Consider the following 19919-nt stretch of genomic DNA (forward strand, 5'->3'; position numbering starts at 1 on the left):
CCGTAACGTTCCACTCGCAGCTCCCTTACCGGACCAATGGGGGTTTCTTTATTTGCATGAATGTTATATGACCGCTGTGAACCAAAGTGCGTACAGTATATGTATATGTGGGTGTAAGAATAATAAAAAAATGCTCTTACTCTTCTTACCTTCTTTGAGCATCCCCACTTTGAGGCATTTCATGAAGCGACAAGCCTGACAAGATTTGCGTCTCCGTTTTGTGATCTCACACTCATTTGTGGCAGGACAGCTGTATTCTATGTTACCTGAGGAGGAGGAGGAGAAGAAGAAGACCAGGTTATCACAAAATAAGAGGCCCTATGATCTAAAACCTAAAAATGTGTGTGGAAATATTCAAATATTGAGTAGAATTTGAGGTGGAAGTAAACAGGTGATGCGGCTGATATAAGAAAACACTCTCAGATGATCTAATAAATCATATTTTGCCAGGCAGGCGTGGGCACTTCTTAACCATATGGATTGAGTCAGAATCCATTTGTGCAGTGTGCGGGTGGTTCAGGCGGTCTCCAGCGAGTACAGAACCTTCCAGCACTGAGGGCCACGGCAAGAGGAGAAGCCGGGGTGAAAGTTAAAGGGTGGGGGGCGGTGGTGGTGGTGGAGGTAAAACTACAACAGTCCTTCAGGACCCATCAGTAAACGCCACCCAGGTCCAACACTAAATTGGCCTCATTAATTCTGTGCATGTCCCCTCCGGGCCCCGGGCGCAGGCCATGTCCCCCTGCGCTCAGAGGGGCCTGCCACTGCCTCAATAGCAGACTAGAGAGCCAGACACGCTGCCCCTGACCACTTTACATAATACTCCAGCAGACCCTAACCTGTTGTTACCACTGTTGCCATTGTTGACTATTTACATAGTGTACAGGAAAGAGGCCTTATGCATTATTCAACTGCAGCGTCTGATTCCAGGACGGAGCAATGAAAAAGAGTTTCATTGCTACACAATAAAAGAGCCGCTTCTGCTCTACTCTAGCATTAGCAGTAGAAAGGGCAGGACATGTGAGGCAATGCCTCCGCTTCTGTCTGATTCCCTACATTTTACTGTATACAGGGGTTTTCAATAAAAGGTTTCTATGTAATGGTTGCCTCAGCTAGGAATGGGAATTACCCGCATTTTGAATGAGCTTTCAGTTTTAAAGCTTTTGACATTGGGATTTTGCCTCAACTTTTCTTTTAACCTAGGGTTTATGTCTTTGTGAGATAGTGAAATAAATTGTTGGGTAATGTAAAAATCTCATTTAATCATCATGATTCCCTCCCCGTCCACTAAAATACATGTAAGTAAACAATATGTCAGCAAATGTGCTTTTTGTTGAAACTACTAAATGCACACATGCTGTAAAAGGAAACCCTTGTAAAGCATTTTACATGTTCTACAGGCAAAAACACCCACACACTCAAACACATTGCAGATTGCATCCCAGCATCCTGTGGCTGCTCCGTAGATATGAGCCTCCATGTTGTCTGTACAGAGAAACAGTGCACTGTGTAATATTCCACTGGCGTTCCTCCACTAGCCCTCCAACATCCTTTGACAACTTATGCAATTATGTTAACATTATTGGGCAGATCAAGTGGAGGGTCCCAAGATGTTATAAATAATTAGAAATTCCTCCTTATATCTGGTTTAGAAATCAGTATGCTAATTCTCCTCATCTCTTTGGGATTGGTGTAAATAAAGGTGTGAGGGAAGGCGGCTGATGAGCTCTGATTGTCTTTCCTCTGTCTGTTTTCTCTGTTGTCATAGCAGAACCAGACCATAATAATCCTATCCATTTCCCACATCCTGGGAGGAGGCAATCAGTGCCTCTCTGTGCTGGAATCAATTCTTGGAGGCCTTTTTGGTTTGCGTTCCCATTATTCACTAACCAATCAGCAATTTGCCGGCACATAAAGTACTGAATACATAAAAGAAACATGGATTTTGATTGCAAATTAAAAAGAAAAAACAAAAATCTTTAGCTATGACTTTATTGACTTCATCATATGCATGATGTGTTGCAGGTTCGCTTGCACCGCAGCATTGTTGACCCTGCTTGTTCCCTGAGGATGCTTTTTTTTTTTAAGGCGGTATTTTTCTCCTCCGCTCCCTTCGCTCTCTCAGGGCCGCCAGGGACATGTGCACAAACCACTCGTGGTGGCTAACTAACGCTAAAGAGTTGCAGCCCTTTGATATCACGCACTCCAGGAAGCAAAACAAACAGACGCTCACACACTGCTGCGCTACTGTGTCCACCTGTCCTGTCCTCTGTGAGGCTGGGCTGCAAGGGGGCTTCACAGAGCTCACTGCAGAGAGGAGGGTGGATTAACTCATTTATCATCTCTACTTTAGTTTATATTTAGGAGAGGTGTCGGTGTCAGTATATGAACAGTAAGACCCACTTGAAACCATGCCGGGCATCGTTTACTGAGCTAAATGACAATAAACCCGGACCTCTCTTGGCCTATTACTATACATTAATAGTGATGAAAGAAAAAATATCAAGAAATCCTCAAATAAGTATAAAATCTGATGCTGTTAACATTTGTAATCATTGTTTCAATTTGTTTCGTTATCATTTACACTTCATGCAAAATATACCTGTCATTCTGTTGGTCCTTGAATGTAATTATTAAATAAAAACACAATCGTAGATTTTTATGTTCATGCTTTTCACTTTGAACAGAAAATGCATTATAACTGTAAAATGTAGCCATTATTTTATATATTTTGTGTCTCATTTACCAAAATTCCCACCTGAGGGGTGAAGACTATTTCTACCTAAATATAACTGTTGGATGTTAAATAAACTGAAATTATCTGCATTTAACTGACTGTGTGAATTCCAGTCGCCTGTGTCACAATTAAGTATTCATTTAATTGAGAATTTGTGTTTACAGAAGACTAAAATATTGACTCAAAAGGGCCGCGCCTAATACATGTTTCACAATAACCTTGTCATTCAGAAATGATGCCTGGAACTCCAGGCTTCCAGAGTAATAGCATCGCCGGCTTCACTTTCGGAAATGAAGCATACTGGCGGGAACCCCTTTAACCCGAGGGCCGTGCTCGGGTTTATCTGTCTTTAGAGAGGTTATGGTATGGTTACCAATAACATTACGGAGTGAAGGGAGAAGAAAAAGATTTCCCTCCTTCTTCTCTTGATAAGTATCTGTCTCAATCTATTTTATGGCATTTCAGGACCCATGCCAGGGCACAGAGGGGAAAGTCAGGTCTTGTAAGTAAATTACAGTAAAATGGCAGGTATTTCTCATCAAAATCTAAACTGACTTTTACCGGCTTACTGTCAAGGTCTATTACTTCATATAAAGGGGGGCACTGAGTTCAGTTGGTTTTCAACCAATTTTACACTTGGGTTCAAAATGGGAAGAAAACACGGTTCAATAAGAGATTTATGTTTTTGATTGGTGGGGCACGGGAGGTGCAGGAATGGCGGGATGATTAGGGAGCAGTGAGAACAGAGGTTTTTTTCTGGGATGGATGGAGATCTAGGTTGACATTAATTTGGACCTGGCCTTGACTAATGTAACTATCTCCACGTAGGAGTTCAAGGGGTTTTTCACCGGATGAATAGGTGACAGAAGATGGATTTTCCATCTGCTTTTGTTGAAAATGTAAGGGCATGGGGCTGGAGAAGTGGAGGCCGCGGCAGGAAGTCAAACAAAGATAGCGGGTTACTCCGTGGCTAAATGATGACAAAAAGTCCAGATATTTTAACATTTAAATGGAAAGATTATAAATGTATATCTTAAAAAGTAACAAAAATGTAAGATTTAGCTGCTGTATCGCATGAAATTACACAAGGTGAGCACAAGGTGACAAAGAAACTGTCATGTGCACGGTTAACATTAACTTAGCATGTTATTCGCCCTAAGTGCTATAGAACAATGTGATAAAGGGCTGGGAAAGACAGCTCCTTTGTTTTCCTCTCATTAGAGAGGGCCGTCTCACACTTCACCCTTGACTGCCTCGTTATTCCTTTAATTAATCAGTTCTCATCAACGGCACCCTCTCATTCTTTCAAGGGCTCTACGTCCCGCTATTTACTGCCTCCGTTTTCCTCCGGCCATCCTGCGTGTGTTTCTTTTATCATTTCGGAAAGCTTTCACCTCCCCCAAAAAGTCCCTGCGTCCTCCTGCCGTCTCTGCCTGGGACCCCTGTCTGATTATTATGCCATTAAGCCTCTCCTCCTCTCCTCTGAAAGAGCAGCAGGGTCCCTCTCCAATCTAAAGAAGTCCTGGGTTTTTTTCCCCTCCTTTCCCTGAAATTACCCGGCGACGCGTGCCTGAGTTTCTAATTGGCATGCTCGTCCCTGGAGACGGCCCCCTCCCTTCTTCCTAATGAAAAGCCTCGGCCTTAATTACACTTTCCAAACGCTGATTGTTATTGACAAAACTCCTGTGGCTCGGACAAACGACGGCAGATTAGCTCCATTACAGGCAGCCCTCCAAGAAGAGAAAGAGAGGGATTTCAAATCGACAATGCAAAGTGAGGGGGGGAGGAGGAGGAGCTTTCAATTTTTTTCCATGTACCTTCCTCTTAATTGTTTGGGCCATTGCTCTACTTAAGACGTCTCTTTCTTCTCCGATGCCTTTTTTCTGTTCCATTGTGTCGCCGTCAGTGTACTTTTAGCGAGCGGACAAAAGCCCCGTTATGTTACTTGAGAAAAAATGTTCATCTTTTGTCAATAGACAGGATTGCTGATGGCAGCATGGGTAAACAGGAGGATTTGGCCTAATGCTTTTGTTTGCCTGCAAAAGGTACATAGACTGTCTAAAGCTGATAGGGCTGTAAGGTCCAAAATCAACACCTAACAGCCAAAGAGACGGCCCCATCTTCATAGAACGCCTGCAATCATTTATTGATAGAAAATGTACTGAAAGCAACGATTAAACATGTCGGGCTCATTTAGTTTAAATATCAAATTCTTTCACACTCCAATCCTTTGACTCATTTTACCTATTTTGTCTAGTTCTTCTGCTTAATTTATTGCACTACTAAGCCAGCAGAGCTTAAAGCTGGGCAGCTGTGTCTGTTGTGCAGATTTTCTTTTTTTCCAAGCTCAACAATATCTCCGTCTTCCTGATTAATCTGGAGCGGAGTGCACCGTTTCACAGTGGGGGGCCTTTCATTGCCTCTCTAATGAGAAGCTGTGATACATCATGCCTTGCAGATAGCCAATCGCACCCTAGTCCCCAGGCACACACACACACACACACACACACACACACACACACACACACACACACACTTACATGCACACACTGGTGCACACAAACACATAACAGGACAGGAATAATACGGCACGTCCTCTGAGCGCCCCGAGGCATCTGGGCAAACGGCACCATCCACCAAATCTGACCTCATGTCCCAGTACACCACCAACCATGACAAATAATGTAATCATACCTTCACTTTTGTCCTGTGTCAAAATAGTCTTTTTTGTTTTGTTTTGATTTGATAATAAGTAAATATATATCATATAATAATAGTATTTGCATGCTTTGTAATGTTATTCTATAGTAGTTGGGTATTGTACAAACGTAATGGATAAAAAAAACCCAAAAACCATGGAGGTTGCTGGTCTCGAGAGGTAGAGTAAATATCTTTCACACTCCAGTGATTTTTTTAACATAGTGAATCGCTTGGACTGAGTATGTTTCAGTGTTGTTGTGAGGCCAAAGGTGTCTTGTATGGAGGGTGTTTTTATGTCTGGCGATGCAGCGACATGGAATGAAATACTTGTGTTGAGTGTTGTTAGGGGGGAGGTGAGAGGAGGAAAAATACCTTGTATTGTCCTTTTAAAAAAGGCTTTGCAGGCCTCACAAGAGGCCACCCCATAGTGATACCCCGAGGCTATATCTCCACAGACCAGGCACAGCCTCTTGGGGAGGGAGTTCAACATGTATTCGCACTTTATGGACGAGTCCTCCATGATGGTGCTGGAGCAGTCGTCGTAGCGCTTGCGGCAGGTGCCAGCCCCGAGCCCGCTGGGGGTGAACATGGGTGGAGAGTCCAGGCCGTTGGAGTGGCTGTTCATAGCGCTGACATAGCCACCGCTGGCGTCTGAGTTGCCGCTGGGACTGTGGTGGCTGACCGTGTCGATGACCGAGGAGGGACTGGATGGCTCCGTCTTGATGTAGGACCCACAGCTGGAGGGTAGGTGCCGGTCATCAGCGGCCATTCTATTGAGCAGCCTGGAGGATGGTGTGAGAGACGGAGGGGGGGGAGGGTTGACAGGGAAGGGAGGAGGAGAAGAGGAAGATGATTAGCGGAGGTCTTTGGAGAGTAGAAATTAATCTCATTAAGCAGTGGAGGGACATAAATGCCTAAACAGCTAAACAGTTGATTGATATGATGTACAAAATATAATGATGTATAAGAAATGTTATGAACTAGTTATGTTAAAGTTTTTCAGGCTGCTTATATTCCCACTGCTCTTCTAGAGTAGATAAACGCCTAATAATCGTTTACATGCTTAAATCTCTATAATGCTTCACAGTGAAAAAGATGTGCTTCTGAATATAGACATGCGATTTCTACAATAAGGATTTCATGCCGTTAAACAGTAGCCAAATCACATTTAAATGTACTATTCGAGTATGGTCATGTGATTTTTACGTCTCTCCAATGTTATCTATAATGGGTCCTAACCTTTCCTATCTACCAGTGAACCTGAGGAAGGATCCTATGTGCTAACTGCAACACACACATTCACTCACAGTTGCACCCACGCCCATAAAAATACAAACACAGAAAGGACGGGGAAAGAGAGAGACGGGATAGAAAGGGAGCACTCAAATAACTTAACACACACACACACACACACAAAGAGCACATCAAGTCTGGGGCATCTCCATGGTTTACAGAGTAGAGTGGACCTTGGCTTGTCTCCTTGAGTCAGCAGTCAACCAAAAGGAAACATGATGGCAAGATATTGACTTTTTTCACTGTCTGCCTAATAACTATATTTTGGAGTACATGCAATATGATGCCGTAACGTGTGCAGGCTAAAGTGCTGCCTTTTGGCTGTGGCCACAAAATGCACTCTGAAGCCTTCCTTGCCCATATAAATCTATTTCAGTCTCACTGTATAACCTTTAACTTGAAATTGCACTGGGAGAACAATGGGAGAGGGGGAGAAAAAAAAAACTTGGCCTCGACACGTTCAACTCATTTTTCTGTCGGCAAATGGAGTGAACTAAAGGGGTGGACTGGTCGAGGAGATGGATAACTCAATGTATTGGGGATGCCGTGTAGACATAGTGACCTTTTAGGGTCAAGGCGAGGTCACACACTTGCATACACACACATCCCTTTGCATTAGGGTTCCCCGGGAAGGGGTGAAAGGTCACCTGCACTTGCCTGCATTAACAAAATTGAGCCTCGCTTGGCTTATGCAAATTCAGACACAGGGGCTCCTAGTGAGTGGCAGCTAGACAGCCTGAAGTTGTGTCTTAGCACATTAGTTCCATTAGCATATTGCCAACTAATGGTAATGTTTACATATTTGACATGTCAGTTTACCATCAGCACGGGGAGAGGGGGGTGTTCCCTACTGGGCTCTATCTGCCTGATTGGACGGTTCCTGCCTGTCTCGGAGTAGTTGAGAGGAAACAGGAGGCGAGAGGCCTCCGCTATGTCCCCTACCGGTTCGGCCGGACTGCCTCTTGCTCTCTGAGGCTGATTTAATTGTGAGGGTGGGTGAAGGAGGGGTTCAGGCCCAGGGGTCAGTGGGTCAACCTTATTTTCTCACCCTGGCTTCCTGGGTCCGTGGAGATGGGGGGTCAGCGTGTCAAATTAAATCTCATTCCCAGGTTTCCCTCCCTGCTGTCATGTATATTCATCGGCGCTCCAGGTGCCTACCACTTCTGGAAATTCACAAAAAGGTTAACTGCTAAAATAAATAATAAAAAAATGCCCCCTGTTAAAACCGTTGACCTTGTGGAATAAGCCCTTTGCCTGAGCACTCCTGGAATCCTTCTTCCAATATAAAGCCTTCTATTAGATACGACTATATGCTTTATGAAACTGATACACAACTACCATTGAACATGCTTTTCTTCCAGCTACTCTCGATTTAAACAATGCAGAAATATATGTAATACTGTTGGTGGCTTTGGGGTCCGCCGTTCTCCACTTGTACTCTTAAATGTCCTTGCGGACAGAAATTGAAGAAGTGAATCCATTTCATGCCTTTCTAAAATAGAACTTGCCGCTCTTGATAATGAATGCAGATTGCATCCCCATAAATTAAAGCACGGCTCTGTGTTCATCTGCTTTATGTTCTCTGTTTCAGATGGATATGTGCACCTGTGCGATAGGGCACCTGCACTTGGCTTATTAAAGGCGATATATTAAAACGCAGGAGCACAAGATGGCTCCATTTAGCTTTTATTTCACAAATTCAGAGTAAGCTTAACCCCGGTTCAAAGGCCATCTTCAGGGTGACACTTAGCATAATTGCATAAGTGTCTTAACTGTTTCCCCTCCAGCTCAATGTGGTCATTTATAATAAATGTGCTGGCTAGAATCCCCTTAACTCATTCTGCTATGACACATTATACCACTGCTATGCTTATGTTTTTAACAAGCCTGCATATATTGATTAATGATACTGAGGGAATACTAACCACTTGAACCTGGTGTATTAATCAAATAGTCTAAAATATTTCTATAAATATTCGTAATCTCTAATGGGACAGGTCCAATTTAAATCTATAAATACCATTGTATGGGGATATGAATTATGAGCATTATATAGTTTGACAGCAGCAATAGTTGTAATAAATAATTCAATATATGGGGCAGGTGCTAATTAGCTTGTGTGCTACACAGACAGCGCGGGCAGGAAAGGGTCTGCTGAACTAACTGAGACCTGATGCTGTAAAATCTATAGTTCTGTCTTCCTTCCTTCCTCAAGGTAAGAGCCTTTCAAAATCTGCTGCCTGGCTGCCCAAAGGAACAGCGCTGGGCTAAGATACTGTATCTCTCCCTCTCTTTTTCTCTCTCTGTACCTCCTCCTTTTGTTCCCTTTGTACTGATCAAAATTCATGCTGAGTAGTGGGTTGTGGGCCCGCAAACGCACACTGCGCAGTTTGGTTTTAATCTGATTCCACCTGGCCCTCCTAACAGCATTTCAGATCCCTAATATCATTCCACCGGTGCTGCTGTGACCGGGATTAGCCGGCCTAATGATCTGGCAGCTCGTCTCACACTCTCTGTTCCTTCGACTTCCGAGGAGGAGGAGCAAGGAGCAACTCGTTCTCTCGCGTCTCAACACTTTCCACGCCTGCGAGACAAAACTCGGAGCGTCGGACGACACCGGCGTGAGAACGCGGGACATTCGGGGTCTAATTGAGCCAATTTGTAAGTATTCCTGCTGAGAGCTTCCTACTCACTTCAGGGGGATACTGACATCCTCCACTGTTCTATGACTGCAGACCTTTCTCTTTTCGTTTCATGTGTAAATCACACACACTCAGTCCAAACCTGTGCTAGAAGCCCAACTCAAGGTATAGTATATATATAATATTGAGTATATTCCTTATGTCCTTTTTGCTCTCAAGGCCACTAGATGCCAAAAACACAATTTTATAACATTTGCTGACCTCATCCCAGAGTGTCACATCCGTGCTACCTGATCAGACTGGGTAAGTGGAGGGGAAGGGGTGCGTGCTGGAGGTGGGGGTTGACATCTGCAGGCAGGGTGATGCTGATATCAGATGCCCCGGTAGGGGCAGATCTGTCTGTAGGGCCCGGGGCGATATGGCCTGATAAGCCACTGGCCCCAGAGTCAGCGCTGGTAGGACGAACTCAATTAGCTCCTGACAGACCTCCTCTCAACCCGGCTCAGCCTCCCCACCACAGCGAGAGCCCACTGGCAGCTGCCACGCTGACCTCTCCTCCAGGTGCCACCGCCACCTTTTTACCGCTTCGACACACAGCTGGGGATTCATTTTTTTGGGGCCGCGGTGAAATTCTGCACGGTGTCTACACCACCGAGGGTGCTCGGTGTGTGTTCTCGCAGGGCAAAATGGAAATGAAAAAGGACTGGGGCTCAGGGAGAGGTTGGGGTGGCCCATGGGAGAAAGCTAGGGAATGATGGAGATTCCAAAACACACCGAGTTGAAATATTTCTAACTGGTTGCAGGTTAATGACCACCAGGGGAATAACGGGCAAAAAGACTCTTGGGGAGATGTGAGTGTGTGTCTGTACCGGCGTCGCATGTGCTTATGCGCTCCTCGGTCTGACTGTGTTTGTGTTACAGACAGAATATGAGAGATGGAAATATGGCAGAGGGGGGGTTGATGGCTGTGGTTTGGTTGGAGGCAAGCCCGGCTCTCCATAGGGACCCATTCTAATCTATGAGGGAGAGGCCCCTAATTTTGGAGTTTCTCATTCATTAGTCCTGCTCTGGCAGAGAGGAGGGAGCGGAGGGGGGGTGGACCTGAAGGGGAGGGAGGGGCCTCTTCTTTATTAACGGATATGCCAGACACTCAGGAGAAGCTGACAGAGATTTATGATGTGCAGATCTATGGAGGCAAACAAAAGGGAAGTCGAGGAGACGGAAAAACAGGAAAAGAGAAAGTAAGTGATACGTGAGGGGAAGAGATAGAGAGGGAGCAGTGTTTATGGTACCAATGGAGAGCGAGGGCCCCGGATCAATAGTCCGTAGGCTGGGGGCTCGTACAGGGTTACCACTGGGGAGGGGGGCATGCTGCTCTGTGGCCTGGGCAATTAAGTTTTTCAGTCTCCAGCAAAGGATTATATTTAGCTGCTCCACAGCGATGTCACTGTAGTCTTTATAAAGCTATGAGCTCACTCCACTACGACAACATGAGCCCCATGCTCCAGCGGCACCACAAGATAGCGCTGGCCAAGAAGCAGATCACATCTATTGATCCCCCCCTCTCGCTCCTTCCTGTTCGAGAGATGCTGCTGGCAGGAAAGAGAGGGCCTCTTGTGATACAGGCGCTGCTGTTTGTCTGACGTAAACTGTCTGGGCCGCACTGGGCAGATCCAGTTCTTATAAAGGGTTCAAGTTCTGAGTTCAGGATGTTGAGAGAAGCAAAAGGCTCCTGACAGAGCTCCTGTCAGTGGAGGGGGAGTGAGGGAGTTGCCGGTTGTCTAAACTGGCCACGGCGGAGAACAAAGAGTTAACAGTCTTCCACGCGGACCCCAGTGGGGAAGCTCCCCGCTGAATTGGACGTCTCATCATACTGTATGTAAAAAAGAAGTTGATAAGTCTAGTCTGCAGTACATTTGGGATCAAATTTCTAATTCTGCTTTTTCATTAGAAAAGATTAGTTTCCATTACATCCATTATGTGGCATGGCCATGGTATAATTTAACAACATAAATGTACAATGCCTCATGATAACTAGAAAAAGTAATTATAGTCTACTACTGGCAAAGTCATCCTTAAAAAGCGTTTCTAATTATCAACGTCTTGTATGTTAAAAGACTCCTCCAAAGCTGGTTGTGACCTCAGACACAACCTGGAGCCTTGTGATACGTTACCGACGGCAACATCACAATACAGTCTTTTGCAATCCAGAGGCATAAAGATGGAACCTTCTTTTACAACATGTTTTAACTATTCTGCTTCATTGCATGTCAGCTCTTTATCACTTAATGGTAATTAACTTAATATTCCTAAAAACGTGTTTGGCTATAATACTCTAATACATAAAAATAAATACACTATTGTTTGATTTCTACTTTTTGAAAGAAAATATTTTAACATTTTAGCGGAGCGGTATGGTTTCCCCTTCAGTTACACACATTAACTGTTCTCCTGCATCATGAAGCCATCAGCAGCAGCATATAATATAGATCACGAGTCACCTCGGCCAGTCAAATTTACGTGTGTGATATGATAATATAATGAATCAATAACGTCAGAAGAAAGATTAAAAATGTCCACGCGTTAAACAATTTCAAAAGATAAAAACTGTATTTGATGTAACAAATAACCGACCCGTCCATTCTAATATTGAAGGAAGGAATTCAGTTTCATGCTACAAAAGCCTTTTGATGCTGGGTTTTGTTTAACTGCCATAAATTATGCTGAAAGCCATCAGATATCAACCACAGCACACCTCTCACGTACTCTCAGTAGGGTTCCTTATGCTAAATAAAGAAGGGGGGGTAATGCATGACGGAAACTTGAGCAAAAGATCCAATCCAAGCCAACGGTTATTTTCAGACGGATGAAGCAGATTCCTGATTGCGTTGTGTGTGTTTGTCACAAACGGAAAGACGTATTATTCTAAAGGGTTAAGGCTATTTAACACAGTCCAGTGTAAATCACAGGTTTAGACACAGTGACTGTGTGTACAGGAGGACGGAGGCATAGAGCCATGCATGAAATTACTTCATTAATCTTCTTCTGATAGGCCGTCGTTGTTTAGGGGGGAACTCTACTTGCTGAAAAACAAAGAGCCCGTCCTGCTTCCATCATAAATTGCCCTCTTCATAAGAAGAGACAAAAAACAAACATACAAATATACAAGGCAAAATTAGCAGGTTAATCAGGTGGTCATCAGTGTGTCATCAGCGCACACAGGTGAGATTAAAATAACTTGATTCCTCAGATTGAAATCATACAATTCAAACGGTCCCGATGAATTGATGCTGCTCAAAACCAGTACTGCTACTGTCTGCCACAGAGGCAGACATAGTCGTAGCGATGGCCTCTAGCTTTTTACAGGCTCATCTCTACCAGCTGCCACACATTCCCCATAAATAGTGCTGGTAATAAAAAGACGGGTGGGCCTAACTGATTTATACGGTGGTGTCCACCACCACACCATTCAGGAATAATTAAACTTTGGGGATATTTCCTGAATTAATGTCCTCTCTCCTTCAGGGGGCAATCTAAACGTATACATTTCAGCGCTCGCCACGTCTGGTGTGACCGGATGTGCCGTGGAGGGAGGGAGGGAGGGAGGGAGGGGCGGTCCAAGTGGCAGGTTCAACAACCAGCCTCTCAATGTGACCATTCGATGGCACTCAGCGCTGTAGGGGTGTTCTCATGAGGAGGCGTTTCAATGTGAACGCACTTTGTGACCGACGGGGAAAATACACACATAAGCACACAGTTGTATAATTTTAAGGCAGGCGAGAAAGCAGGAACACACACACACTCCCTCTCTTTTGTGCTAGGAAATCTGCCAGTTATCAGATGAAATTATTCTGTGCCAAGAGCGAAGTTGTAAACGAGGGGTTTTATGAGACGAGCAAAGTTAAACCGTCATGAATAACGTTTTGTGCTCTGTCAGAATTTAGCCTGATAATCTTTTTTAAAGTGAGATGGAAGCGCCATCTGTTTGAAAAAATAATTTAAAATAAACGGGCTATCTTTCAAAAAAGTGAAAAAGAAAAAAATGTAAAAAGTAAGAACATGTGGGCTATTATATAAAATATCAACAATGTTTTTGATTTTCAGTAGTGTCTTCTGAATCTATTATGATTTAATGTTTGAGAAAATTTAAACAAAAGGTTTTTAGTTTTTTCTGTAAAATGAGCCGTGCATAGTTAACATGGGTCAAGTGCATCAAATAGGTCAATAGTAATTCCTATTGGTAGAGAGAAACTAGGCCTACTGTGGCAGCCTTTTGCACACGACCATGTTAATGGCTGGTTATTGGTCACATCTACTTCCCTTGGGCAAATCAGGGATGAGTGATAGTAGCACTCTCTCACTCTCTCTCTCTCACACACGCAAAGACACACCCATACCATGGCTACTAATATTGTGCACACGGCAGCAGACTTTTTCATTTAACAGGTCTCAACAGTTGGGGATGCCATGCGACACAGTTTTCCCTGTTTTTTAAACGCAAAGCTTGAAACATTTAATCACAGCTTTTCAAAGACTATAACGAGAATAAAAAAACGTGCTCGGCCTAAAAGCTGTAATGGGTGCAAGGCTCGCCCTGGTTATGGAGAGGAGACTTGGTGAAGCTGTCAGTGGGAATCAGAGCCGCTACGGTGACGGACGGTTCCAATATTGATTTCATAAATAAACAAAGCAAAGCATCGATCCTAATGTTATTTTGCATTTCAATTACTGCTCCGAAACATAACCTTCAAACAACTGGCTGTTCAATACCAATAGCCTTCCCCTGATAAACACCCATATAGTTACCCACCTTACATCACATTTTCTTACCAAGTGTGTATTAGTGGACCTAGACTTTCCCCTCCACTACATACAGGACGGAGAGGTTTAAAAGCAGCGGCATTCATATCTGTCACACAACTGGAGTCAACCACAAGAAACGTGGCGGACTTGTCAAACACAAGAAACCTCACTTTCATGTTTTCTTGTAACTTATTTACCACTCTAGTGTTTTCAGTATTTTTTTCCAAGTATGTTACTTGACTCAGTTATTTTTCTAAACGTCAGTGTTCTAGATGATATGTGTGTGTGCGTGTGTGCGTCCAGTCATGCGTGTGTGTAAATGAAGAGGAGCCCTTCAATGTTGGAGCAACAGCAAGAAGTGCTGACGCACCGTGTCAGTGATAGCTCTCTGCTGCCACAAGGGTATGAGAGCCCACGTAGGCTAGCATTATCCTCCTAGACTAATGGGCCTAGTTATTTTTAAACAGATTCTCACACTGCGGTGGAGGTGTCCAAGGTTACAATGGATGAGAAATCAGGAGGGACGCGTGCGGTGACGGCCGGTGGTTTTCTGTGCGGGTGGATGTTGTGAAATAGCCAAAGAGGGCTGGTACCCAATCAGTGAGAGGTGCAAAGGTCAAGACGGGGCTCTCAGTAGACAGCATGTTATAATAAGAGCAACTTCCAAAATCCATCAATAATATTAAAAATGCAATTGTACACTGTGTTTTTATGTGATGTTGGTTTTTAACTTGCAATATGACAATTTACACAGATTTTTACAGAATAATAAACAGAAGTATGTCAGCATGGAACAAGTCTGTATATTGCATTATTTTCTTACTCTTATTATCCTTATTAATGAGCTGCGGAGTTATAAATAAATTAATTTGATGTGGCAACTCCTTAAAAGCCAGTCTAAGCACCAACGAGTGTGAACCCGAATGCATGTGCAGCTACAGAACAGTGAACATCCACAGAGTGTCAATATACTCTGCATCCCCATTTGGCCTGGATAGGGACAACATGCTCCACCCTCCCCCTGCTCAGCCTGAGCTGAGTGACATATTTACAGTGAAAGTAATGATACTAGATACCAGAAATGAGAGGGCTCCAGCGTGGCCAGTGGACTCAGGAATCTCTCTAATGAATTGGACAACAAAGCCCTGTTGGTACAAGGAAGAAGTATTTAGAATTGGGTGACAAACTGAATTTTATAACATTAGGTTTATTTAAAAAAAAAGGCACATATATCCCAACAGCCCCCTTGAAAGCTCTGGGAGATGAGGAGGGGCGGGATGGGGGACAGGTGGGCTGCTGGGCCGGACGCTGCAGCTACAGAGGCCACCGGCTCCTGGCTCATAGCAGGGTGGCCGTTCTCAGCCAGGAGCCTCTTCTGGTAATGTATTCTGAAACCAAATTACCGTAAGCTGATCCCATCTGGATAGTGTCTGTGCACGGCTGCTTTGGTTACCCACCACTGCCTCTGGCCTGCGATAGCATCTCCATGAAGACAGCAAAAATCTGATTAACCCAATAACAATGAAACACTTGGTCAAAGAGCAAAGAGCTTTTAACTTAAGATACACTAATGCAATTCCCTCGCCTTGTTTTCTGAAACCTAATAAGAATCAAGCGGGGCCGACTGCTGGAGATGGGTGTTTGCAGGCTCTAATGCAGCAAGCTGGGAATGAAGTCAAATGAATTGAAATCTAATTCATCATTGTTCCGCTAACTTCTTTCTGTTACTCTAAAAAAAAAAAAAAAAAAAAAAAAAACATTAAAAAGCTCTTATTTCATGAAGGGAAATTGGATAGCCTGGTTAGTTTATAGCAGCGGCTCGTCCAGAGCTTAAGGGAAGCGGGGGTGCTGATGGAACATTTCGAAGCAGAAACAAGTCACATCTCAATTCAACGCCGCTTAGACCATGTGTGTGTTTTCTAGCGCGGAGGAACTCAAACTGGCGATCCTCAGCATTGGCTGACTTGTGAGTGGCGCGAACTGCCACGGCAATACAAGATCAACAATAAGCCTGTCAGACACGTACTGTAAGCGCCTCGTCTCACTGCATGAGCCAAGAGACGGACAGACTCGAGCAAGTCGAGCAAAAAGTAAATAACAGGTGGACTGGTCTACGTACCGGCAGCACTGCAAAGAAACTACGTTTTGAGAGAATAGAGAATTCAAACTTTCAGTAAAACTCTGTGAAAACGTGCTCATATTTCTAAATATCGCCAGAGTGCAAAGAGACCAGAGGAACGTGTCTCTTTTTCTGAAGGCAAAAACTCTGTTTCCATCTAATCCCAGGCAGTGGCGGTGCCCTCGGCTAGATCTATAGAGAGTATACTACAGTGGTTCCACAACAGTGCTGTGCTAATTACACGGAGCACATACGTCCCACTAATCCTCTCACCCCAGCATCACGGCCACAGCCGGCCCACAGTGAGGGGCTGCAAATACCGCTGTACAATTAGCAGAGAGCCACTGCTGTACCAAACAGCACAGAGGCCAATGCTGGAGAGATCCCACAAATAACTAACTGTTGGTAGCTAGACATGCAAACAGGACAATCATTTCTACACAGGTTATTCTTACAGATTTGGAGTGAGAAAGAAAAATTATTATGAGATCCACATTTGACCACAAATCATTTCTAAACACATCTACAGTAAGTCATCGTAGTTATTTATACATCAAACACCTCTTCACAACTCAAATGCATTCTTCACCGTTATTTTAAGTGTTACATGTGTCCATATTTATCAGATATTATGAACATGGCACACAAATGCAAATACTGCATCAGTATTTTGTTTTATTAAATACACATTAAGTACAAACTATCACTAAATATGTCAATATGTAACTGCAACTTTGGAAAAAATATACAAATGAGCAAACAGAATCATTCATTGCAATATACTACTGAAACATGTTTTGCATGAACACATTCGGGAACATATTATTTTACATTTGATAAATTGATTATAACATTTGGGAGTAAAAGTTAAATCAAAAATACATTTTTGAATTTCATCAGATTACCTGAAAGGAAGTCAAATAAAGTCAACTGGAACTTTTAAACAGATGATTTCCAACATAACTGAAAATGTCAAGTAACTTCACATTTAATAATGTTTCTCCTTGATGCACTGCATATGATTCAAATGTGCATTTGTGGGGGAAACAATTTGAAAATGAAAATCTGCCTCCTCAGACTTAAGAATAATCACATATTCAATTTATAAAACAATGCTGCTTAAAAAACTAAATACTAATTATAGCAGTTTGTCCTTCTAATTTAGGGAATACTAAGTATATTACATATAAAACATATAATAGCTAACGTGTTACAGAAATACTGCTCTGTTACTGCTGGTGGTGTAATTTTGTATTATGGTCTATCAGAGAAAGAAGTGAACTTTAAGAATCCATTTTAGAGGAAAAACCAAAAGAGACATTAAACATACAGATATTAATATGTTTTCTAGAGAGATGTTTAGTGATTAAAACCTAAAGTAAAGAATATGTGAAAAAATAGTACACTAATACACACTAAAAACATTCAGCTGTCTAACTTTACACTGAATTATTATCTGTTACGTATTTTCACTGCACGTAGGCAACTGATTTAAAATGTAATTAATTAAAAACAAAATATATATATATACTCCTTAATTATGATATCATTAAATAATGTTCAATACATGAAAAGATCAGTACAGAATGATAAGAATGTTAACTAAAATGTTCTGGACATTTGAAAAGAAACAGAACAAAATTAAATTGTCTAAAGTCACTGTGTTATAAGGCAACTAACGATGGCCTTTACACATCTGATATTTTCATAAATACACACTCCTTTATCAATAATATCTATTGAACATTTTATAGAATATATAATAAAGATTGACATAAAATGATGTATAAATTTAAACAAATCTTTACACTAGTTTTAGTTTGTGTTTTTCATACATTAACAGGGATGTGCTGACAGAAATACACTAACACACTACCCTAAACTTTCCAATAAAAAATATAACAATTATTTTTAACAATTAACTTAAGGCGGTTTATTTAGTATCGAATGTAAGTTATCGGGGGATTTATAAAGTTAAAGTGTGGCTGGTGCTGTCAGCTCAGACCGTCCCAGCAGCCAGGAGCTGTGGAGCCAGCAGCCTGCCTCGTGTGCCGCTGGCTGGGACAGACCTGTCAGCGTTCAGGCTCCTTTCATTCCTCGTTCTCCTGCTACAAATATTACACTATGTAATTTACCCTCTCCCAATTCCACGGACGCACGTTAATCTCATCTCCTTAAAATATTATTCACCCTCGGCCGGCCCGATCTCGGAACAAAGCCATCAGCAAACAACCTCCTAACCCAACTGGACAGGTAACCCAAAAAATACACACTTTGCAGAGGGGCATGCTAAATCAATCAGCTATGCTCTAAATGCAATTTTAGAAAGACGCCAGTCTTTCTCCCCATATGATGTGCTCACACGATAAATCTACACACTCATGCGCTCGCATACAGTACACAGTTGCACCTGCCCTGTTGCTCTATACTGTCAAGTCCTACATGATTTAAGAGCCCTTAAAACAATGAAACAAGAGAAAGTGCATTTTTTTTTAAGAGTCTGAGAGGGTAAATGAAAAGAAAAGCCAGGGAAAGTACATCACCGCTTAAAGAAGAAAAAGTTCAGTGCCTAGACTAATAGGGTTCAGGAAACAAAACTAGAGCACTGTTAAGAAAAAAAAAAAAGGATAAAAGAGATTGAGAAGAAAAACAAAGAGAGGAAATAAAACTATTACAACAGTGGGGTTATGAAGTTATAGTGAAGAAGGAAAGAAAGAAACAAGGTGCACCTACTGGTTATGATAGCTGAGAGGGTCTGGAAGACAAAGTTCTGAAATGTCCATCAGTCCAGTTTTAGCATTCCAGGAATGAGAGGAAGAGGAAAGAGAAAACAATTGAGACCCACTTCTTCCCCGAATGATGGCACAGCACCCTCAGAGACAACGCTGCCGAAAAGCCCCCTCCAGCACCGCTCCCCCCAGCCTGCACAGGTATGTAGGAGTCGCGTGTGTGCGTGAGCATGTGTGTTGCGTGGATGTGTGCGTGTTTCCGTATATATGTGTGGGAGAAAGAGTGTGTCTGAGTGTATGCAAGTGAAAGTGTGTGTGTGTGTCAGGGAGAGAGAGAGAGAGAGAGGGGGGAGAGAGTGAAGGGGGGAGGGACAGATAGACAGAGGAGGTAAAGGGGGGTGAGACAGAGAGAGAAGCGCAGGCAGCAGCGGGATGAGCGCTAAGATGGAGAGAGCATGAGAGCGCGAGCGAGGGGAATGGCTCTTTCCATGCTCGGGATAGGGCTCTTTAAGACTCAAGGGCTTGATGAATATGGAACAGCTGCTGTTGGTTGGCTCCGAGGGGCAGGACTTAAAGCGACAGAGGGGCCGGCGGAGCACCGGGGAGGAGGGATCCAAACGCTCACTCCGCTACGCACAGATACAGCACACACACACACACACACACACACACACACTTAGACAAAACAACCTATCACATGAACAACAGAGAAGTTTCCATCTCAATTAAATAAAAAGAGTGGTGGAAATCACGATGCCCAAAACTCACATTGAAATGATGATAAATAGAAGTAGGAGATCAAGTCTCAGTGCATGCACCTAACATTTGTGATATATATATATATATATATATATATATATATATAAATTAAGCTTGATTTCTTTCTTTCTGTATTGACT

The 19919-nt window shown here is 43.1% G+C and overlaps 1 protein-coding gene across 10 annotated transcripts in view; it reads right to left on the reverse strand.

The window, feature by feature from the left end:
• esrrb (estrogen-related receptor beta) overlaps nucleotides 1-19919 on the reverse strand; it is a gene marked incomplete at its 5' end in the record, with an annotated part of 44476 nt that overhangs the window by 21742 nt on the left and 2815 nt on the right. For 2 of the 10 annotated variants that reach the window (XM_084013509.1, XM_084013504.1), the window contains 4 exons: nucleotides 141-266; nucleotides 5807-6216; nucleotides 15249-15317; nucleotides 19025-19061. In XM_084013509.1, coding sequence (XP_083869635.1) covers nucleotides 141-266; nucleotides 5807-6203 — 523 coding nt within the window. Of the gene's footprint in view, nucleotides 1-140; nucleotides 267-5806; nucleotides 6217-15248; nucleotides 15318-15575; nucleotides 15676-19024; nucleotides 19464-19919 lie in introns of those variants that run through there. The other 8 variants (XM_084013512.1, XM_084013507.1, XM_084013505.1 and 5 more) reach the window with 6 other exon arrangements.

This window comes from Eutrigla gurnardus, assembly GCF_963514095.1.
Source record: "Eutrigla gurnardus genome assembly, chromosome: 7".
NCBI classification, from domain to species: Eukaryota; Metazoa; Chordata; class Actinopteri; order Perciformes; family Triglidae; genus Eutrigla; species Eutrigla gurnardus.